At 36.9% G+C, this 23,516-nt stretch overlaps 5 protein-coding genes across 5 annotated transcripts in view; 1 reads left to right on the top strand and 4 right to left on the bottom strand.

Moving 5' to 3' along the window:
• Window positions 1–6,962: 6,962 nt before the first annotated feature.
• Window positions 6,963–10,220, bottom strand: LOC133849374 (protein halfway). Its single transcript, XM_062285415.1, has 4 exons — window positions 9,878–10,220; window positions 8,154–9,070; window positions 7,598–8,093; window positions 6,963–7,534 (listed from the first exon to the last, which is right to left on the bottom strand). Exons 1-4 carry the CDS (start codon window positions 9,893–9,895, stop codon window positions 7,145–7,147), a joined length of 1,821 nt encoding a protein of 606 aa, XP_062141399.1. The 5' UTR covers window positions 9,896–10,220; the 3' UTR covers window positions 6,963–7,144.
• A 165-nt stretch (window positions 10,221–10,385) lies between these two features.
• On the top strand, window positions 10,386–11,217 carry LOC133849376 (protein C19orf12 homolog). The gene is made up of 2 exons (XM_062285418.1): window positions 10,386–10,756; window positions 10,860–11,217. Exons 1-2 carry the CDS (start codon window positions 10,555–10,557, stop codon window positions 11,078–11,080), a joined length of 423 nt encoding a protein of 140 aa, XP_062141402.1. The 5' UTR covers window positions 10,386–10,554; the 3' UTR covers window positions 11,081–11,217.
• LOC133849373 (vacuolar protein sorting-associated protein 18 homolog) lies at window positions 11,165–14,692 on the bottom strand. The gene is made up of 5 exons (XM_062285414.1): window positions 14,176–14,692; window positions 13,465–14,108; window positions 11,974–13,384; window positions 11,760–11,911; window positions 11,165–11,693 (listed from the first exon to the last, which is right to left on the bottom strand). Exons 1-5 carry the CDS (start codon window positions 14,462–14,464, stop codon window positions 11,229–11,231), a joined length of 2,961 nt encoding a protein of 986 aa, XP_062141398.1. The 5' UTR covers window positions 14,465–14,692; the 3' UTR covers window positions 11,165–11,228.
• Window positions 14,693–15,085: 393 nt separating this feature from the next.
• Window positions 15,086–16,772, bottom strand: LOC133849375 (uncharacterized). The gene is made up of 6 exons (XM_062285417.1): window positions 16,462–16,772; window positions 16,294–16,400; window positions 16,076–16,233; window positions 15,894–16,022; window positions 15,540–15,835; window positions 15,086–15,472 (listed from the first exon to the last, which is right to left on the bottom strand). Exons 1-5 carry the CDS (start codon window positions 16,665–16,667, stop codon window positions 15,650–15,652), a joined length of 786 nt encoding a protein of 261 aa, XP_062141401.1. The 5' UTR covers window positions 16,668–16,772; the 3' UTR covers window positions 15,086–15,472; window positions 15,540–15,649.
• Window positions 16,773–17,809: 1,037 nt separating this feature from the next.
• Window positions 17,810–23,516, bottom strand: part of LOC133849367 (broad-complex core protein isoforms 1/2/3/4/5-like) — a 59,510-nt gene continuing 53,803 nt past the window's right edge. The window contains 1 exon segment of the mRNA XM_062285405.1: window positions 17,810–23,516. Within this exon segment, the coding sequence (XP_062141389.1) occupies window positions 22,947–23,516 (570 nt within the window). The 3' untranslated portion in view covers window positions 17,810–22,946.

Below are 23,516 nucleotides of genomic sequence, written 5' to 3'. Positions count from 1 at the left end.
GAATCTAAACGAAGTTCAATCACGAGATCACGAAGGAGCAATAACTAGCTACTGAACTCACAGATTCGGACGAAGGCATCAGACTGCAGACATATGACTCAACTATAGACACAAGGTTAGATACCTAAAGACTATCACAATGTAAATAACGACCGACAATAACATAATGCTAAAGGATCTCAAGACTGAAGTCACCTGGAATAGACCAAAAGAAGCAGACATAACGATCCAGCGATATAGATCAAAGAGTTCGACAACGTAAACCCTAGAACAACCTAACTACATAGAATCAGTCTAAGCCGATCAACACTGAACATAACTCACAGGTAAGAAGTTCTAGACCTAAAGCCTGAAGTCAGCCTAGAACAAATATCGAGAATAGTAGAATGCAGTGATTCGAGATGACACTTAGCTAACCATAAGAGCATAACCAAAGTGTGATGAACTCAAACTTCACAAAGGAACACGTAAAGTGCATGTAACAAGCTTACATGTAAGCGAATTAATCGGATACTAATCTGCAACATGAAAGTTGCTTACATAGATTCATTACTTATAATTCTAATTTAAAAAGTTAATAGAATAATTGTAGTTGTTTAATCATTAGATTAACTAATTTAATTATACAATCTTAATATAATTATAACTTATAAAATATTAATTAAATACATTTAATCTTAACTATAACTAATTTAATTTAACAAGTTAATAATACATTAACTATTGAATGATGATAATCACTAAGCATTTACATATAATAGATTAGAATATGGTATATTTAGTTCAACTAGATTAAGTATACCTTCCAATAGTCAACGTTTAAATTCACGATTAACAACAAATTGCTAAGTCTAAGTGAACAATGACATCGAGTGAGACATTACTAGTACAGTAACCAGAAGTGCAATCGATGAACATGATCTCGAGAATACTAGCTTTGAACATAGATTGAGACAGCATCACGTGCACTACTGACAGCTAAACATTTCACTGATAAGCATCGATCACTTGCGCATGATAGCATAACTGCATGAATAAGCTCGATTCAATGCGCTAGGAAGCATGACCCTGAACAGGTACATTTGCATAACTGACAGACGATTGCTATCTACACTGATAAACTCAGCTGACTACTATAACTGAACGAGATTCGACATGCAATGAGCTATACATAGATGTATGCAATAGCAATCGATAGCACTAGATGCATTGACATTACTCAATTTAGCATTCATGAGCATTGTAGCACATGATTGTCTAACTATTATGCATACGATCGATTTAGACTTGAGACTGATATGCCTGATCAATAAAACAAGTTAAGCGATTCAAGAAACTCATCCTAATCTGATATCTAACGACAGACTTTAATGAATGCTTCACTAGCAATAATTGTACAATTTCATTAGCTACTAACTATAAGACTAATTCTTAGTTGATTAGAATCATATTGGATCAGTTTATAGCCTGTTAGACCTGATCGATAATCGAGTATGGAACTGCATAAATTGACACATTGCTTACAGATAGTTCATTATGACAAACATCAAATGTAACTATTTATGATCTTTATTGATATATCAGTCGACTAGAGACTGATAAGCATTTACTAGCATATCAAATATCATTTAATTTACAATCCTAACGTACAATTACTGAAGTAGTATGAATTGGAATATGAAACTAGTCATACTGCAATCATGGCAGTTGACTAATCAATCAATACGAATACAAATCTAATCTAAAATAAACTCAATAATATTTTATTTCAGCAAGACAGCTTAGTCCATTGAATCATGCATTAAATTTCGAAAACTATGTTATCATACAGATATCAAAAGCCATCAACATATCAATCGCATAAAATAGTCATAGTAGCAATAATTAGCAGCTACAGGAGTTCAATTACAATCAATTGATAATTGCAAATAACGATAAACTCAAAAACTTAGACAATTAGTATATGTAACATTGAGATCCCAAATCAATACCAATTAAGTAGTAGCAAATCAACGAATCATGTATCCTCCTACAAAAGTCAGCACTAATAGATACACGGACAGTGACGTCTAGTAAGCTAAGTATCTGCATAGTTTAATAGATCTCTACATGAATACATTATCTCGGAATAGTTTATCATTTCAACTAGAGTAGGATACTAACCAAGCTAACTTACAATCTATACCCAAATCTATACAACAAAGCCACTAAGTGAATTAGTAACATGACAACTTACATGATACAATGTTCCAATAATCATTGACATGACAAACAATAAGTCTGAAAGATCGTTGAACAACGCATGTATACCATGAACTATAAAACGCAACGCATATACAAACCTGAATAAATACCATTACTCAATGCATGCAGTAATCATAAACTTGAATCAATGAGCAATTAGTGGAACAATGAATTTCAAGAAATAAAATGTTGCAACATATGTCAGAATACATCAGTATATGCTAAACTTAATACATATATTCAATCAACTCAAATAAACCTAACAAATTAAAACTATTTAGACACTAAATGAGAATAATTACGAGCATCATATGTAATCTGAGGATATGTACATGTGATAATAATTCGAACTTGAATACAGCAACAAAATCAGACCCAAAATGATCATAAACTATTATATTTACATTTAACATAGATCATCAACTATATTAATGTCAAAACACATATTTGAAATGTATAATTGATGATTGAAATTGAATTGTGCAATAGATTATACCAAATTCGAATACGATTGCATATTGCAGCACATAATCAGATGATTAATAGCATCCTGAGTACACATACTGTATGAAACCTAAAATATAGTCATAAATTTTAATTGAATTTGATCTATAAACTAATTATCATGTCACGAAAGCCAAATTTAATGATACTGACCTATAATGTAACATTCAATTAATGATCGGCTAAGCATGCATTAATCGATAAGTCAATCGAATTCAGATCGTATTGCAAACAATGTGAGAAATGCGATCATGATCAGTAGATCGTTGTAAGTTATTATCTACATTTCTGAAAACTCATAATATATAGTAGTTCATACGTGCGCATCATTAACAGTATATTTACCAATTGATATTGACTAATCTCATGTAGTGCCTAATACTTCTAATGCCAGTCATGCATCAATATCGCATGTTCGCGAGACATCGACCATACTGAAACAAGGATTGTGATATGCAACTGACCATCACTCAGCTAGGTCAAGACTAGCATAGCAATGTCTTCAAGCCATACTTGTACGCACACATTGCACCACTAGTATGTGCAATAGCTTAACATCCTAGATTGACAAATCGCTGTAATCTACTTCAATTTGACCATCTGCTATACCTGCTAGCTAAGGCCCACACATCACTGCTTGCAGACTGCCATACACATTGCATACGTCATCAGTACATAGCACCTGACTCGTATGCAGACATTCAGATTAATCGATATCGTATGATAACTGACACAATGACACTATTATTCCACCTTATGTACTGTCCATTAATATCAATGCGCGTATGTACAACAGTACACCATACATCTAGCATATCACGCTTGTTGCTATGCCACATCAAGTATCTCATATGCGTAACTCCTAAGATCAAAAGACACCAACAATTGCACTACCAAAAGCATTCCCTAGAACTGACTGACTAGACGGAATCCATAGCAAACTGATAGAACTTAGCTAGCTATTGTCTATCAATCAGAACAACACAACTGCATGACAACGCAATGCTCGGCCAAAATTCAACCACTGAGAATTCTAATGCACAAGCAGATTCCAATGTAGTCCCACAGAACGACAACATAGCCATATATCGCAACAAACAACTAAAATCAAGCCGAACAAAACCAAAACGTAGTCCAACAGTAAGGCACCAAACGATTACACTATAGAAATAGTTAACCAATTCTGAAATACTAGGACATAAGTACATCAAATAAATCAACGACATGAACCATCATTGCAACAACCATCTAATCAACAAATTAAATACATAATTAGTAAACCAATATAGTAATTGCATAGTGAACTAACAAAGACATATCAAACCATGACAGCTAAGACAGGTAACATACGACAATAGCATAGATCAACTAGTATCCATACTCGAAAAATAGATCTTGATGATCAAGACTAGCAAGCATATCGAACAGAAGCAGATGACCAATCAATATGACTAGGAGAGTACATCCGAAGATGACGATTTACCACATAACACATACAAGTGAATCAAGAATGGTCTAATCAGATTGAACAAAGCGCAACATATGAGCTAGAAATGTCAGACATCGAGCTGCAACTAGGCGTGGCAATACGAGTGTAAGGCAGATCAAAGTCTAGTTACTATGACATCACACTGCTCCATACATCAAACCTAGTTAAAAAGCAAAACAGCATCGCGATAAGATATACATGAGATCGAACATAGATAGTAGACACTAGAGCATCATGCAGAATCACTGAACATGCATAATGCTAGAATTGTACAGAAAGGCCATGTAACAACAACTCAACCAAAATAACATAGCATGAACGGAAACTTAACAACAATGACACTGTCTGGATGTCATAACAAAGGATGGCTGAAATCAACCTGCAATTGTCATACATGAGATCCTAGTCTAAACAACTTACAAATAAGTCAAAGTCCAAGCTACACCATCAAATTAGATAGCTTAAGACGAATCACTAACGGAAGCTACACTCTAACACTCCGAAAGAGTTAAATCAGGCATCAACAAACTGCTTAGACAGATAGTATATAGACAAGACAAACTTGACTAACAAATTACTTGATCAATGGATACACGAATAATGCTTATGCAATCTACTTTGAATATGTTCGAATGTATCACTTTGACAATGCTTGATTTACATTACAGATTCAACTGCTAACTGTAATGCACCAAGTTAATCTCATACAGCTTGTATTAATGCATAAGCATTGACAGTTCAATTACAAAATGACTCAGTATGCATCCATAAGTATCCTATTAACGTCTAATATTCGAATCGTACAGCACAACTAGACTTAAAAATTCATTAGTATTTCTAAGTTATGATAATATAACGTAATTCAGCATAGCATTACATCTATACTTAAGACTTGACAGAGTATCGAATTGTACTACATGCTAATGCAAATTGCAACATATGCAATGATAAACTCAAGCCTTGAAATTCGACTAACACGTACCGAACATAACGTACTGCAGTTACCGTGAATGCTGGTCAAAAATACGACATCAGTCAATACTGACTGATACCATAGATCAATTGTCAAGCTCTAATATTAACTAAGCAGATCGGATAATCATTACAAGTTACGCAATATAGACGAATCAGCAATAAGTTAATGCAGCATTAATAGTACATAAAATTACATAGATTAACGATAGACATGCACATAACACAAACTGAAGTCAGCTAAGATGCGCTCGAATCTACTAGTTGATGCAAAGGACATATGCATAACTCGCATATGATACGAACACTTAACCAATTAAATGAATGCTATGTCAGACCGCATAGACCAATGAACGCACTTATAATTCAAGAACTAGCATGATAACGCAATACTGATGATCTATAGAAGATCTCTGACAGTCAACGTACGAATGACCATTATACAAGTAGATCTGGCATACGTTCATGCCATCAAACGAACTTCAACTATGAAACGACTAATTGCAAGTGAGGCTGATAATTCTGAAAGAGCATTGAACGATAAGTATCTACCATATCACTGAATACGATATTGAACCAGCAATCTCAAAGCATGAGGAGTACCGCTACTAAACTGTTATGCCAAGCAAAACCAATCGTTCCCAACAGCACATGAACACTAATTGCATGATGAAATAAAGGATTTTAAATTTAAGCAGAAATCAAACACATGAAATCCATTCAAATCTACAACAATCACAACCCACTATAAATCTACCGGCATAAGCCTGAATATCTTGAATCACAATGAAGCGCTAAGATACGCAAAACAACGGAAATGCAAATCTAACCAAACATTATCACATTCCTCAGAATGCAACGGCTGCAGATCAAACCGCATATGCATAGACTAAGACCATACCTGATATAAACGATTCACGCATCCATCAATGTCCACACTAGGATCAAAGCTAACAACTACTATAAAACACTGGAAGCACTCACGAAACCCCAAATCAGAGTCATAATGCATGGGTACGAATGACTATAGGGATCGAAGTAAAAAGCGGGTAGAACCCAAAAGCGATTCACGTCGCTAATGCAAATCAGCACCGACAGATACCAATAAGCGCAGGATTCAGCACATACCCAAATGGAATAACTGCGTTCATCAGCCGATACGGAAGAGCTTTCTAGATTAAATAAAACTAATAAAATGGACTAAAAAATCCAATACCTGAATAACCAGACTAAGTGTTACCCAATAACAATTAATGACTAACGGATAGAACAAACCTGCTAAGTTCCCAAAGCGTTATAAATAATAATTTCCAAATAAACCTAAAGAAAAAAAAAAAATAAACGACAAAAAAATGATTTAATTGACGAAACTAATCAATGTAAAATTTGAACAACAAATCCCAAGATTATAAAACATAAAACTTATAAACACTGGAAACTAAAACAAAAGAATTCCACATACGCCAAATGCAAACTTAAAACCCAAAAGGAACCAATAAATCAAAGTTAAGGACCGCACATGCGCTCAAACAGATGGAGCCTACTGTAACAAAATTTTAAAGCAGGACTACCCCTCCAAACACAATAAACCAAGAAAACAATGGAATTAAACGTAATGACCATAGCAAGCGATATAGAAACAAGTCCCTTTGGATTTGGCAAAGGTTGTTAACGAACAACATGCGGATACCAGTTGACCCGAGTTTTAAAAAATTATCAAACATGGTATGAGTGAAAGAGAGGCATAAGAATATACTACTCACTCTTTTTATTGATATATCAACATTTAAAACAGTTTATAATTACATACATATGTGTAGAGAAGGCACATTGATTGAAATCGGTATATAACAAAGTACTTTGTCATGTTCATGTTGTAAACACATTGGATATGTTTTAAATATGATAATTCAGCACTCAACACTGTCGTGTGAACTACGATTCACACAGCCAGTCACAGGGCAACTTTGGCATTTTGCTGGCTGGCCATGGCAAATAACCCGATGTTTTGAATACCCAATAGTCGTAGGAAACCTTGGTGATGAGTGCGAGTAGCAGAATTACTTCAGCTGCTATCAAGTAGTATATGTAGTCGGTCCAGTCAGGTGGCGATTGACACAGTTTACTCTCCTGCAGCTCGATGACGCTCTGAGGTAAATTGCGGCATCTAATATCCATATAGTCGGGTATATCGGTGCTGCGTTCCTTCAGCCAGTTTTGAAGTGTTTTTGCCGAATTGCAATCACACTGCAATCGGTTTTCCGCTAGATAAATGCGACGTCCATCCGTATCCATTAAAGCGTTGTTTAAAAAGTATTCGGGAATCTAAAACATTGTTAAATAAAGTATACAAATATATCTAAATAGAATTCAGTGTCAAGTCCATACCTTACTCAGAGAATTATTACGCATGTAAAGGCGTTGGAAATGCTCAATGAACTTGGTCCCTTCAAATTCGTAAATTGAGGATATTTGATTGTTATCGGCCACTAGCTTCACAATATTATAGTATGTGGGATTCGTATGAAAGTGATCGCCCAGACTGCTTATCCTGTTATTGCTGATGTTCAGGGTAAATGTGTTATCCGGTAGCTGTTGCGGCAGCTCAACCAAGCCTAGATTTGAACAATCCACATTGCATACGGTCTTTGACTGATCGTTCTGTATTATCATTATGTTGTATATATTGCAGACACAGTTGGTTGGGCATTTAGTGCCACACTTTTTGATGCTCTCCAGTTGCTTGACGGACACCAAATCCGTCGAGTTAAACCACTTGTGTGTGGCATTGTACAAACAGAATGAACGATCCGGATTAACAAAGATGAATGAGTCCGTATAGATGAGATCGTTGAGCGGTTCGCAAAGCATTCGCATATTGCCACTGAAATATGAAATATATCATATGAAAGAGATTATCATTATTAGTCGGTATAGTACTCACCTAATATCTAGGGGCATGTTCTTGTTCTGATTACGATTCGGTACGCGTGATAAAAGGTTGTTCGCTATGCCAAAAAACTCCAGATGGGGCACATCCTTAACAGCGCGCGGCGCGATCTCCACAATTTTGTTGTTGGAAAAATCAAGGCATCGCAGAGCCGAAAACTTGGGGAATGCATTCGTCAACTGCGTGATGTTGCCGTCTGTGATGGCGAGCGACTGCAGCGATCGAAACATAGAGTTCAAGAGATCCAAGGCTGGCACGGTGAGGTTTCGCACATGTAGATTCGTCCATTTCGATATGTTGCCGCAACTTGAGATCATATTGATGTGTGAGAGGTTGCAGCAATACCAAGAGCCGGGTCGCGTCGGATGCTCACGACACTGGCAGCTATTAATGTCGCGATCATGACTGCCGACCTGCCCACTGTTCATGGTTAGGTTCTCCGATGGATCGCCGGCAGCGGAACCTGCAGTAGCAGTGGGAGCGGCGACACTGTCACCAGATTCCTGCTGTCCACCAGCATTGCCCGCATCGTTACGTTCGGCTGCATTTGGATCATTGCCAGTGGCTAGCCAATTAAGGCACAATTTCTCCTCCGCATAGAAGCAGTTCTTTAAATACTCGGGCACTTCCGTGCTTGTGGAGCTTTCGGGTAATGGTGATACGGCCGTCGTTGTGGGCGCCGCTGGAGTCTCTAGTTTCTCCGACTCCACAGACCTCTCTGCTGGCGTCGTTGCTATCGTTGTAGCAATAGGCGACTCAATTGATTGTGTGACTGTTGGTGGGGGAGGTGAAGGAGATGGTGAAGCAGCTGCAGATGCCGATGCCTCTGAAACTCTTTCCGTCAGCAGCTTGGCAGGCAATTCATCGGGTCGTGCGCATGCGTGAGCAAGCAACAGCAGCAGTAGCGAGAACTGTAATGAAGAGTCGGAGAAAAGGGGGTCATTTTTTTTATTGATATTGTTTACTGATAACGACACCGACACCGACAACGATAACAGAAACAACAACAGCGACAGCAAGAACGAGTGACTCAAATTGACCCTTGGGATGTGCGCATTCTGTTTACACAATTAATTAGCGTCTGTAATGCGATAGCAAAAGGCACGGCATGGCTTAGTGCTGTGGTTGTGTTCCTCTTCTCCTTCTTCCCTTCCTTTGCAAACACAGTGTAACGGAATAGCCAATATGCGCATGTAAGCCTTTTTCCATGGATATACATATGTATGTATGTGTGCACCTATGCAAATAAGCGATACACTCACTAACTGGACGCTCCTCGAAACACCAACTTGTTGAGGCGCTCACATACATACTACGCACACAAAAATACCAGTATAAGTGTGTGAACATGTACATACACAAACACATAAACTATAGCATCGGAGTGTTAATTTAACAATTAATTAGACCGAAATTGCCTCAATTGTGGATTATTAGCACTGCTAATTTTGATAAAAAGCTTGTTATTGTATGCTAAATAATCGCAAATCAATTTACGTACATATTCAAGCATGTTTGTATGTATGTACATCAATATAAATAAACTTTAAATGCTGTGTTAGCCTTTTGAATGAGGCGTGCAGTAAACATTTTATAAAGCGTTATATACACCCACACACATTTAAATGATTAGCTATGTATAGCACGCACAACTACATACATATCACCTATTTACATACATATGTTTGCTTGAAAGTGCGTATGCGCATTTAACTTACTTGTTTAGAGGCGATCATTGCATTTCGAAGACGACACTAGCGTATAAACAGGGTAATTTGCGATACCGCTGTGTTCAAGAAGAGCACCAGTACAGGATCACATTTTAATCATTTTCCATATATTTATTTATTTACTTGGGGCTGCGCATTAACAAATTTACAATCCACACAATAACAGAATTGGGTTGCAACTAATAATGATTTATATAATAACACGTATATACGACTATAAATACACATGCGCTAGTATGCAATTTAATAAAACAATTACAAAAGGAGTCAAACAAAAACAGCAAAATTATTCGTTATCGACAACAATGCAAGGCAACAAAGGATGGCAATGCGATTTAAAAAAAAAGCACCTAAGTATAAAATCACCTAAAAATGCACAAGGCATGGCGCAGAAATGTACTAAATACTTCTAACAGGGTGACCGCATATGTTGAACTACAAATACTTTTTGGTATATTGCAAAGCTAGTCAGCTGCGCTGCGGTCACTTTGCTTATGTAGATCTAGTTGTTAGCTGAGGACAGTTATAACGCATTATGACGTATATGTCGGTCTCTTTCTTGAAATTTTTGAGACATTATTAGATGTGCTTTGTACCCTGACGTGAAAACGCCTAATACGCCGCAGGCAAATACGTTATTTAAACACCAAAGTGAACACGAAAAAATGCCCATCGATACCCGCGAGCTAATGGAGGCGATTGCCATTGTGGCCGATGAACAGAACGTTCGAGTGGCCGTCAAACAGTCGGGCAAAGGAACCGCCGTTTGTGCTGCCTGCTGCTTTGCTGGTGGCCTTTTAATGGGACCCGTTGGATTAGCAGTTGGCGGCGCTGCTGGCGGAATAGCTGCTTACAAGATGACAAGTGGTGAGTAGAGTGCAGTTATTTCTAATGTAATGTAATGTGTTCTAATGCAATTCAGTCTAATCTGATGATGAATCATTTTGCCTTTGTGGTGTTATCACAATAGGAACATTCAGGCCGCTGGGAGAGGTGATATTGAACGATTTGACGGATCGACAACGGGAACAGCTGGTGCAGCACGTGTCCAAAGCTGTCGCCGACATTCATCCCACTGACGTGGTCATGCTGCTGCCCTTGATAGCACAAAACGCAACGATTCAGCAGACTGTGCTTAACACAATCATGTCTTTTGTCACAAACGAGCTGCGAATGCAGATCGTCGATTAGTACCTGAAGAAGTGCCGTGCCAGAAATGTTCGATCAACATGGATTGGGAGACAAGTCAGCAGGAGTGCAGTAACAATATTGTGATTACTATAAATATGCAGATTTATTAATAAATGCTCTCTAGATGTACATATGAACTTGCTCTCTGCTATTCCCACTCAACATTCACCTGATCCCAATCGTCAACTAACGGCTGATCGATTGTCTCAATCAACAGGCCACAATAAAGGCAATCGGCAGCCAATATCTCTTCGATTTCCGCTTTGAGATCGGCCCGTTTCTTTTGTTGTTCCGGTGTATGATTAGCTTGTGTAACTGTTTGAGCCATAAGCGCCTCCATTTCCTGCTTTAGCATGCCGAGACGACGATTGTGCTCCTTGCTTAATATCGGCAGAACCTGCTTCTCCAGGCAGTCGCTGTGGAACTTGTGGCCGCAAATGAAGACGAAAAATGGCTTAACTAATAGTATCCGATCACATATATCACACGCATCCTGCGCCTTCATGGTGATGCTGTGGGATCGCAACTGCCCGAGTTCTTTGCACACACGTGTCGACTGTTCCTTCGATTCGGCCATTTCCCTTTGCAGCTCCTGTATTCGCTGGTTGTAATCCTGTTCGCAATTCGTAAAAGCATTAATAATTGTGTATTCTATATATTATATTGTGCTGTATCTTACTCTTAGGGCATCACAGATGGCCTCCTTGAAGTTGTCAATCTTCTCAAAGTCGGAAAAGAATGGCAAGAGATCCTCAATTCGCAGTAAATCACATTCCTTGAGCAGACTTAGGGCCTTCTTAACATCGTCGGTGCCCTTAATTTCATGATACGCTGCAATAGCAAACAATTTCAAATGTATCTTTAGCTACTCCACATGCACTAGCAATATTTACCAATTCGCAGCCATAGCTTGCGTCGCGTCTCGTTGTCTTGTGGCTTTGATGCTGTTTCTTTTGCCAGACCCATGTCGAATTCTAGCGCCAAGTCCACTGCGGTTGTCCACATGCACAGCATGCACTGGAGGAACACACATGCCTTCTTTACACCCAGATCTGTGCAGACCTTCAGCGCAAAGTGAATGTCGTAGTGGACCAATGTCTCATCGCGACCTTGAATCTCCAGGTAGTCCATTAACAGCTTCGGCTGATGCTTGGCATACAGATGCAGCAGGAAATTGTGTATGGCATCGTTGGTTGTATTCAGTTCGTAGACGGCAAATTCCAGATAGCGTGTGACCTGCTCGCGCTGCACCTGGGTATCAATCACAATCAGCGTGGGCACCACCTTGTCAATGTCCAGTTTGGAGCCTTGTGCTATGAGGGCATCGATTGTCTGCTTCGGCAAATGGTCCATTAATTGGGGCGCATACTTGTAGTACAGCGAGAGATCGCTCTGCTTGCTTAGCGTCTGCAGTGCTTCGGCATAGCGTTCGGCTTTTAGTTGTTGTCCTATCACCTCCTCGTAGTCGCTTATCGAGATGGCAAATTGTGCCAAATTATGCGGGTCTGCATGCTCCCCAATCAGCTGCTGCACCGCAGTGCGATGCAGACTTGTGCAGGCCAAGACTGGCGTCTCACGCATAAACTCGTCGTACTCCGCCTGCCAATCATCGCGCCATGCCTTCTCCTTGCCTGGTAAATTGATTTGTGTGAGATACAAATCAATTAGCCAAATGATCAATGCCTTTAGAGCATCAGCTTGCTTGTCGCCGTCATCGCTCATGGTTAGGCGTGACAGACGCTTCTTAACGTAACTGATAATGGGACGCTTGTCTGCTAAGATCATGAACTTGAGGCACACCGTTTCGAACGTTTCTTCCGTTTCAGCATAGTAGTTGGCAGCCGCCTCGTAGGCTCCCTCCTTGTACGCTGCCTCCGCCCGCTGCATCAAGACCAACTGCAGATGCTCTGGCACTTCGGCGGCATGCGCTGTGGCCAGTTCGTACTGACCTTTGTTCAGATAGATGCGCCATATGTTGCGCTCTTCGCGGCATATCTTAAGCGTAAACGTCATCTTATTTGTGTACACATAGATGCCACCAGTGCCCATGTCCCTCTCGATGTTTATAAGTTTTCCAACGCGTGCTTCTTCGAAGACTTCGTGGTAGACGAGTTCCTGGTTCAGCAGACAGACTGCCTTGATGTGATCGGCGTAGAGCAGCACGGCATGATACTCGGTAAGCACAAATGACTTTGGCACATTGTTGCGTCGCTCTTCGTAGGACAAGTGCTTGACTTTGACAAAGTCCAGGTTGATTAGCGTGTCGCCCAGTAGCGTTGCATTGCTGCTTGCATCTATTGACAGCTGTGTAGGATGCACAAGATTCATATTAACTGTCTGCCAAACGACAACTGTAAATGCAAATGGAAAGAATTCTCGCTTACCTCTCCAATCCGGATACCAGCGCCACATAACCAAGCCCATTGCTTTGGGTATTGACTACTGGGTGGAGCAAAGAAGCGAAGCATCGAGTAGGTGAGATCTGTCTTTTGTTTCTCGCACTGCGGCTCCCGCTCACCATTCACATAGCTACTGAAAATGGGCTGCAGCGAACGCTCCTCTGGCCGCAGTGTCTCCTCAAATGAATAAATCGCATCGGGTGTGACGGCCACAACTATCCAACGATTGCTGTTGGGCACTCTCAGCACCTCGAGCCCATTTATTGGGTACTTGTTAAGGCCCAAACCAAGATCGTAGAGCTGCTTACGCTGCGTGCTATCGTTGGCCGATCCCAGCTCCGTCTCAAAGATGAGGCCTCGACTCGTGCCCAACAAGATGGAGCCTGTAGTCAGCTCTTTGCCATTGTACCTATTGAAGGCTACTGATGTGATTTCATGGTCCTTAAACTTCTCAATGCGACGCTCCTTTAGCTGTTGCTTCTCTGGTGTTTCGGAGCACTGGATGTAGAGGAAATCGGAGGAGACGCCTGGCTGTTTGGGCACCAGCACAATGATCAGATGATGCCCCGTATTGTCTTGAAAGATGTTTGTTATCTTATAGCCAGCCAAATACTTATCCAGCGCGGTCTCTATAAACAACAAAGAACTGACATTAGATTTAGATATAGTGCAACAATAACAACACAATCAACTTACCGCCTGGGGGAATAGCTCGGGGCAGAAATATTCGTAGCAGATTGCAGCGTCCTTGGGGCGTCGACAGCATGCAGACCAGCCAGTTGTTGGAAACGTTCAAGTGCTGTAGGTCGCCGCTGTAGTTGCTCGGCATTTTTAATGGCAACCTCCGTTTACTAAAGATTTCCTGCTCCTCCTCTGACTCGAAGGGATTGCCGCTGGCCGTCGCAACATGCGTGTTTGTGGACGTAGATGTGCCATCTATGCGGGGCAAGAACTTTGGTTGTGTCGTTGGCTTTGCTTGAGCCATATTGCGTTTATTGCACTAATAAATATTTGTTTGCGAAACTGTTTTCTTTTTCATTTATTGACTAATAATGTACGCCCCATGCAGAGTGACCATGTTGCGGCTGCTACAATAATAGTCTAAAAGGCCAAACGCCGTAAAATATATTTTTAGTTTGGTATTTTTGTAGTGCATTTGTCTAGCTGCACAACTGCATGACAAAATTTCAAACGGCTTTAAAGAATATTATTAACTTATTTATGTATTTGTTTAAACATTGGTGTTTTTTGCCTGTGTAATTTTCATTTTTAATTTGCTTGTTTCGCCAAACATGTTTCATTTGTGTAGCTGCACTTTTTTGGCGGTTTGCTGCTTGAAAAAATTCCAAACGGCTATAAGGAATATTATTAACTTATTTATGTATATGTATGTTTAAACATTGGTCAGCCTGCTTGTTTAGCCGGACATGTTTTTTGTTCCTTTTTAACCGCTCGGTGTGACGACGTTGACAGTTAATGTTAGTACAAATGCTAAAAGTATTCGGTATTTTTTAACTTTTATTTTTACAGCCACACAACACTTTTTAGCGGCAGAATGCAAAAATTGAGCGGTAGAAAATTTTCTGTAAAATGAGCGATACTATATACGTATGGTAAATATTATCGTTTTATTTTATTATTCACATTTGGTTTTAATGCTGACAACCAATTTTCGGCATTTCAGTGTGTTTCCTACGGAATATCAATTTTTATTCATCCAAATGCGCTCATTTATGAAATGCGTGTGTCTTTCGCCCAAGAGGCTGCGCAGTCTCCATTTTCACCAGCTTCGATAGCTCAGCTTATTAGTGACCACAACATAGAAATTTTAAGTGTACATTAAAACGCCCTGACCACATGCAATAGTTACTCATAGCCACATTACAATGGCAGATCACCTGATGGATTAAACCGCGCAGCTGATCCCATGATCCCGTGCGTCTTCCAGCATCCGTATTGAAAAAGCGAACGAATCCACCAGGATAAGTTTGATCTAAAACACGGCTTGCTGGTAAGCTAAATGATTTATTGAATTCTATAAATATCAATACTTACTATACGCTGGGATAGCTGTTCAGGTATCTTCTTTTTCTATTGCGATACCACCTCCACTATGTCAAAATCGCCAAGAAATTTTAAATAAGCACATGATAAATGTTATCGTTATATATTATCCACAATTGGCGTTAATACTAGTAACAAATTTTCGAAATTTTAGTGTTTTCCCAACATAATTTCCATTTTCAGTCAGCCAAATACGCTCATTTATCAAATGCGTGTGCTTTTCACCTAAGGTGCTGCGCAGTTTCCATTTTCGCCTGCTTCGATAGAAGCCCAGTTCATTAGTGAGCACTACCTACAAAATTTTAAATATGTCCATTAAGATGCACTAAACACAGACAATAGTTACTCACAGCCACATTATGATGGCAGATCACCTGATGGATTAAAGCGTGCAGTTCCATGAGTAGGTTGGTTCGATCCCTCACGTTTTCCAGCATCCGTATTGAGAAAGCTAATGAATCAACCAGGATTAGTTTGATCTAAAAGACGGATTGCTAGTGAGATAAGTTTTATTGAATATATCAATACTTACACAGGGATTGCTGTTCAGGTATCTATTCAAGTTGACGATGCAAGCAAATAACTCAGCACTGCTTGGACAATTTTGGTAATATACGTTTTTCATCATGGTGCTTGATTTAAAGCCTAGAGCTTTATGTAGAAAGCGTTTCTCCAGATCTATTGCCAGTTCTTCATTGATGCATTGTGTTTATTTTGAAATGCTATATTTTTATTTGAATATAGACATACCTTGCAGTCTGGCGGGATTGAAATCTCCCCTAGTGTCTATATATAATGCTTTGCCTTCCAAGCCGCCAAATTGTTTTGGTATTTGAACGTTTAAGCTGAGCTGCAAACTAATACAGAGATCAGTTATGAGTAATTGTTATTTACATGCATATGTTGTTCATTACTTACCACATTTGCGTTTTTCCGGTTCCCGACAAACCAACAAATTCAGTAACTCTGCCTATTGCGATACCACCGCCTAAATATTCATCAAGCTCTTGTACGTCCGTTTTAATATTTTGTCTTAAATCAAATAAATTGTCCGATGTTTCCATTGCCTTTATGTCTTGACAATATTTGTGACAATATTCCAGTATTTTCATATTTTTAAACATGGCTACACTTATATTTGTGCAGTTAAATAATATTGTAAATGCACTTATTTAAGTTAAGAGATCTATTCTTACGAGTGGATTTAGACTTTTTGTTTCTTGAATGAATGTGCTGCCTTCAGACTGTGTGACCATAACAACATTTCTGAAACATACTACAAACAAACAGCTCTAGTATTTTATACTAAAAACAATAGATTTTATTTAATTTATTTAGCCATCGATGTAAGATTGGTGCTTGCTATAAAATGTATTTACTTGTCTTCTTCTTAGCTTGCGCGAAAATGCTTCTGAGTTTCATTCATGTATGTATTCCGATAGAACGGCGCAAAAATATCGTCTGACTTTTTGTAGGCAATGCAATGACTACCGATATATTTCGATAAATATATTCGATAAATGTATTTCGTTTCAATTTATCGTTTTTAAATATTTCGACTTGATTAGTGTTGGCTATTTATGTGTCTTATTTGCCTCGATATATTTTTATTCAAACTTTAAAATGAAAAAGGATTGAATAACAGGACGAGATGATTGGAGTCACTGAAAACTGAAAATAAAGATTTAGCTTCCGATCCACCATTCTAAAGACAAGAAGACATGCGTGATGTTTTGAGATTTTTTTAACTTTTATTTATAATTTGTGTGTTTCTTTGTATACATGTAATTGTAATAATATTATAGATGAATATATATACACATACATGCAGTTGGCACACATGTATATACATACCTATGTATATTTATATTTTATGTATATCCATTGTTGTTCCAATAATTCAAATGTGATTAATATTACTGCAACATACATAATTTCTGGTCTTCTTTATGTTCAACACAACATATTCGTACTTTTCGATTTTAACTGCCTGTTCGTAGTTTATTTGCATGTAGTAGTAAGTACTACATACTTACATATGTACATATTCGTCACAGTTTTGATTTCGACTTCGGTTAGATTCATACCGTTTCATAATCCATATCTTTTTGGGGGAGCGTCATGCTTTGTTTTCTTTTCCAATTCGTTTTCTTTTTCTCATTACATATATTGATAATAAAAAAATTACAAATTATTTTGTTTTTACGTATACAAACGGATATATGTATGTATACGAAATTCTTTCTTTCTTTGTGTTTTGTTTTGCTTTGTTTTGTTGGTATGTGTGTGCAATTTATTTGCTAATTGTTGGTAATGCATTTCTGTTATATATTTCTTTTCTATAAATTCGGACTTTCAAAGTGTTCGAAATTACAGTTTAATTATCCTAGTAAAATCTAAAAAAAATTATATGTGTATGTTATATATTTATATACATATACATATATTCATATACATATATATCGATTTGTTTTTAAAACTATTTCTGCAGTAGAATATATTGCGGGACATGCGCTGAAATGTTAGGATTATTAAAAATACATACATGGGGTATGTCTCAGTTTCGCTATAGAAAAGTGTATTTTTAATGAAGCCAAAGTCTTGGAAAATGCAACTGCATGATATTAACATTTAACAGCATATCAATAAATATCAATATGTCTATAGACATACATTTGTAATCCAACCTGAATAATTTTGGTATGCTGTCCATATATAATTTTCGTTTTTTCGATTTTCTTATGCCATTAAAATTATTTATTAAGTAAAATCCAAAAGAGTTCGTGACAGATTTGATTATAATTTGTATTACTTTTGTAGCTATTAAGTATAAACATTTTTGTGCTATACATTAAATTTTGTTTAATTTAAATTTTGTAGGTAATCACAGATTTTTGTTTTTAAATACCGAAAAGTTAAATTTAAATCATCGAACAGCACAGTTTAAAATTTATTTGTTTCTTTTCTTTTTTTTTTGTTTTTGTTTTTGTATATAATAAATATATATAATTTTGACTAATAATTTTCAATTATCTAAATGTTGTCTTATTACTGTTAGATTAACTCTTTTTGTTTTCTTATTTTTGTTTTTGAGCTTGATATGCGTTGCATTTTCAACATTAATTTTGCGATTTTTGGTGAATTAAAAAAAGATATTCTCATAACACATTAAAAATGTACAGATGTTAAGAACGGGGGCTTTCCTCAGTAACTTTCGAAAGAGTTTTGCTGTGTTCTGGTTCTTCTGGGCGTTGGCTTATTAGTCGAGTTTTTAGTATATAAGTATTGTATATTGTTGAGTGGTATTTGTTGAAAAGGTTATCGTTGACTAAGTGTATTCAGTATTTATTTATGGCCCCAACTTAAGCCCTTATGATATGGGGGCTATGCCTTGAATAAATATGTATGTATGTAAATACGATGATTACATATGCACATATGTACTTTTAATCTAAGGGTAAAATGTGCGCAATTATATCCGCATACAATGTATATTCATCATATCTGCGTTCGTACTTGATGTATTTATACATTCACTTAAATATATACGAGTATAAAGTTTAAACTAACAGCTACATAGATATTATGTAAAATGATTAACATTTCATAAGTATGTTACTTATGAACCGTTTTATATTGTATTTCTTTTCGGATTTATGTTTTGTATATGTTTCTCTTTTATTTGACGTTTTCTCATCAATCAATCAGTGTGAGAAATGCTTGAACTTGGCATGTCTGTTTTTAGGTATTGAGCGGTCAAGTCTATTGCGATGAAATAATATTAATTATAGTATATTCAAAGATCGGAAGATCGGATTAGCAAATTTGTTATATTTAAAACAACTGTGGGTGTGTTTTCGTTTTTTTTTAAGAATATTTTATTTTAACATATTCCAAACAGTATAATTTTGAATAAATTTAATTAAATATAAACAATTTATTCATGTATATTTAGGTATACATAGGTAAACAGAAAAAATTCACAAAAAATAATACAAAAGTTGGTTTCTTTGCATTCACAGTTATTAAAAGTACCTAAACAAAAATTTTGCATAGTAAATACTATATAAATTAAATAAAACATCCAAAAAATATAATTTTGTACAAAGAAAACAAAAAATGTTCACTTTTTTTGTAGATCACAGTTTGTTTTTTTTTTCTTCTTCATTTGCATTATTTTTCGATTCTTTCTTTTTTTGTTAAGCAAAATGGGATATGAATGAAAGTTTAAAAATAAATAAAGTTATAATGCACGAAATCAAAAAAAAAAAATGCTTGAAAATAATTAAAAATTGATTTAAGCAAGAAGTTCAGAGATATAGAGGCAGAGAGATATATGTTCATATATATGCAGATTAATGGTTGCTTTTCCAAATTTTATAATAAATTAATTAAAATTATAAAACCGCTCACACCAGAGGTAGAATATTGTTGTGCAATTTGCCATGTGAACACGATAATCTAAGGCTCAACACAGATTAATTGCGTTGTAATATGACTATTTAGCTTTTTATTTGTGTGCGACATATGATTGAGTCTGCCTGGATCTTTTCTATCGATACTTCTCGGGTATCAATATGGATGGAATATTCTTTAAATGCAGCTTTGTGTTGGTGCAAACCAATTTTGCATTGAGTAAAATATATGAAAGATTTAGTTGGTTGACTTTAGCAGACTCCTTGACTCATACATTGCACAGGTTTTGGATCTCTGAGACAGTTGCGAATTGCATTTTACATAATGAATTGTATATTGTCGGACAGATTAAAGTGCTCTGGTATATTTTCGTTTTTTGGCTGAATAATTAACAAGTTTTTGTATATTAACAGCAAATCGAACGCAATTATTTTTATTGGATTGCTATAAAACGAAGATCGCATAGCCATACAAAAATGTATAGGTATGCATGTGTCTGTTATGGACAAGTACAAGTTCATGTTCGAGTACAAGTTCGAGTACAAGTTCGAGCATAAGCTCGAGCACAAGTTCGAGTACAAGTTCGAGTATCCACTTTATGCTTTAAATACATTTTTGTGTTGTAAAATAGCATGTTAGTTTGTGTTTTTTTCTTTTTGATTTAAAATACAAAGTATGCATACACATAAGATGAACTATCGCACTACTTTTATGTTTGAACTTACAGAATTTTTCGTTTTCTAATTTGCTTTTTTTTAAGTTAGTAATTCCTGAGACATTTTACGGATATGTTTTTAAATAACAATTGGACAATTACATTTTTGCATTTTTTGCTTTTGTATTTTGCATGAGGCAGTTCTTGAGTTTTTTTTGTATTTTGTTTGTGTGTGTGTGTTTTTTTTTTTTGTTATCTGGCTACTTGCCTTTTTTCATAGCTTTCCTTGCTTCTTTTTTTGTCCGTTTGTGTTTTTGTAAAATATATGTACTAGAACATACATATGTACTAGTATGTATGTTGTAAAATGTAAAATCTTGTTACACCTTTTGTTTTGTTTTGTGTGTTGTGTTATTCTCATTTACGTTTTTATTAAACTTATATGTACATACATTATATATAGATATAAGGTATATGGTATATGGTATATGAGGTCTATCAAATCAAGACTATGATTTAAATTCATCATTTACCCTTTGCGCAAAGTTATTTTTTCGGCCGATCAAACAAAAACTTCGCCCAGCTGTTAGTTGCTTTTATTGGCTTTGCTTTACAATTTTAAATAAACTATTTTTCATAATTTTGTTTTGTTTTCTTTACTTTTTTCGTTATAATTTACGTTGCATTATTTGTATTATTCTTTGTGTTTATTTTAATTTCTGAATATTTGTACTTCACTGGTAGAAAATCACTGAGTTACTTTGCGGTTTTTGTTTGTTGTGTTTTTCTTTTCTTTTCGTTTCGATTTTTTAGCTTTAGTTTTTCATGTTCATGTTCATATTAATTTTCAGAGTCAGTTTCAATTGCAGTTGTTGTTATGTTGTAAAACTGTCTGCGGCTTATATAAATCACATATGTATTATTTGATGCTTCTGTCATATAGTACAAACATATGCCTTTGCTTTGCTTTCTTTTTCTTTCTTTCTTTCTTTCAATATTTGTGTATGTAAGTATGTACATATATGTATGTAAATATGCACGTACGTGTTCACAAAAAAATTTTATTCAACTTCTGATTATTTGCCTTAAATGTAGATGTGTGTAAAAAAAAAGACTTAATACTACATACTTGATATTTATATCCCTGATAACGTTTTACTTTGTGTTTGTTTGTTTCATCATTTTCTCTCTACTTCCGTTTCCGTGTTTAGCATATTTATAACATTCCTGTGTTAGTGGTAGATTAATTTAGGTTTAATACATTTACTTTTTTCTCCTTAAAACTATGTTCAAATATGTTTATTTAAAAAAAAAAATGCATTTATATGCAGCTTGACGCCATATGCTTGTTCTTGGTTTTCTATTTTCTTTTCTTTTTGTTTTTCTTTTTGTTTTTTTTTGGAATATGACCTTTTAGAGAATTGTGTGGAAACTAAGGACAAAGCTATAACTAAATAAAAGCTAAATAAAAAAAACAACGAGAAATTGTCCAATGCAAATGATAGGCTAGCTTTGGGCGCAATTAAAACTGTTCATTCTTTAGCATTTCCGAGTACAGAGTGTGTTCGAGAGACTTTCTCTGATTTGATGTTTTTTCGTATGTTTCAATTTGATTCCTCTAATCTTTGTTAGGAGAATACTGCGTATACGCCTTGATATGTGCCGATTATATACTGCAAATTGTTCGCTTCGCTTCACTTCGTTATCGTTATCGATCTCGATCTCGATCACACTCGATCTCGCCTGCTTTACAATATTTTTTGTTGACGCCCAAGAGGTTTGCTTGCCCAGCTGTTAGCTGTTGGCTTTAGTCCTTCACTCTCTTCCCTTTTTGTTGTTGTCGTTATTCTTAATGGTTAACGTAAAGAACTAATTCTAATAAGTGTTTTTTGCAAAATATATGGTATATATATATATATAATTGAAACTACGCAGAGTTTTTTGTAATTGTAATTGTAATTGTTACGAGGCATGCTTATCCAGCTTATTTACACAATATTATTGCATGCGCTTGTAAAGAAATGAAATTTTCTTGAGGTATTGCACATGAAGCAGCGATATCTTCGACTACTTCAACTACTAAGTAGATGGAGAGCAGCGCATCATTAATTTAAACATACAATTTAAGCCGTAAATCAAACAAAAAAAAAAAATTAATATATATATGTATATAGATTGTGTCTAATAACTAATTGTGAGAGACCGGACTATGGACCTTACACAATGGCGAAAAAAAAACATATATATATATGGGCAAAGTATTTGTAGCTGGTTTCTACGGCGTTTGCCAAAAAGATGATATTCTCTAAAAAATTGCATTCCAACGTAGATCCTATTGTATGCCCGGTGGCGGCTGACCCAGCTCGCTGGTAAAGTCGAAGAGGCTGGTGCGTGAGTGCGAGAGCGGATGGTGATGCGGATGGGCATGGTGACCCACCAGGCCGTGCTTGATGGCTGAGGTCTTGAGCAGACGCTTCAGCATGCCGCTCGATCCGCGATGCTGCAGACTCTTGTGCGTTGTCAGCGAGTTCTTGGTGCGGTATCTGCGATGGCAGAACTCGCACACGTACAGCGTGTCGGACTGTTCGTGCTTGTCCTGGAAGTGCCGCTTGAGTGAGTAGTAGCAGGAGAAGGTGCGTCGGCAGTAGGGGCATTCCTGTGGCTCGTTGATCCCTCCACTTGTGGGCGGTGGCATGCGCAGTGGCAGCTGTGGCACAGGGACAACTCCGACCCCAACTCCGACTCCGACTCCGACTCCGGGTATGCTATTCCCCGACTGCGACTGCGGCGATCCCGAGGCAATCGATGTCTGCATTTTCCCACTGTTGTTGTTGGCATTGCTTGCGTTGTTGTTGTTGCTGCTGTTGATGCCTCCGCCATTGGCGGCCGAGCAGAGATTGCT

This window comes from Drosophila sulfurigaster, chromosome X (assembly GCF_023558435.1).
Source record: "Drosophila sulfurigaster albostrigata strain 15112-1811.04 chromosome X, ASM2355843v2, whole genome shotgun sequence".
Classification (NCBI taxonomy): Eukaryota; Metazoa; Arthropoda; class Insecta; order Diptera; family Drosophilidae; genus Drosophila; species Drosophila sulfurigaster.
The sequence above is the reverse complement of the archived record's forward strand: the minus strand, read 5'-3'. Positions and strand labels throughout refer to the sequence as shown.

Bases quoted from the DNA above. Each gene is read 5' to 3' on its own strand.
- LOC133849374 (XM_062285415.1), bottom strand. The intron at 8,094-8,153 runs GTGAGTACTATA...TTCATATTTCAG, and splicing joins AACATGCCCCTAGATATTAG to TGGCAATATGCGAATGCTTT. The intron at 7,535-7,597 runs GTATGGACTTGA...ACAATGTTTTAG, and splicing joins GTAATAATTCTCTGAGTAAG to ATTCCCGAATACTTTTTAAA.
- LOC133849376 (XM_062285418.1), top strand. From the start codon at position 10,555: ATGCCCATCGATACCCGCGAGCTAATGGAGGCGATTGCCATTGTGGCC. The intron at 10,757-10,859 runs GTGAGTAGAGTG...TTATCACAATAG, and splicing joins TGCTTACAAGATGACAAGTG to GAACATTCAGGCCGCTGGGA.
- LOC133849373 (XM_062285414.1), bottom strand. From the start codon at position 14,464: ATGGCTCAAGCAAAGCCAACGACACAACCAAAGTTCTTGCCCCGCATA. The intron at 13,385-13,464 runs GTAAGCGAGAAT...CATCCTACACAG, and splicing joins CTGGTATCCGGATTGGAGAG to CTGTCAATAGATGCAAGCAG. The intron at 11,694-11,759 runs GTAAGATACAGC...AATTGCGAACAG, and splicing joins CCATCTGTGATGCCCTAAGA to GATTACAACCAGCGAATACA.
- LOC133849375 (XM_062285417.1), bottom strand. From the start codon at position 16,667: ATGTTTAAAAATATGAAAATACTGGAATATTGTCACAAATATTGTCAA. The intron at 16,023-16,075 runs GTAAGTATTGAT...TCCGTCTTTTAG, and splicing joins ACCTGAACAGCAATCCCTGT to ATCAAACTAATCCTGGTTGA. The intron at 15,836-15,893 runs GTGAGTAACTAT...AAAATTTTGTAG, and splicing joins TCTGCCATCATAATGTGGCT to GTAGTGCTCACTAATGAACT.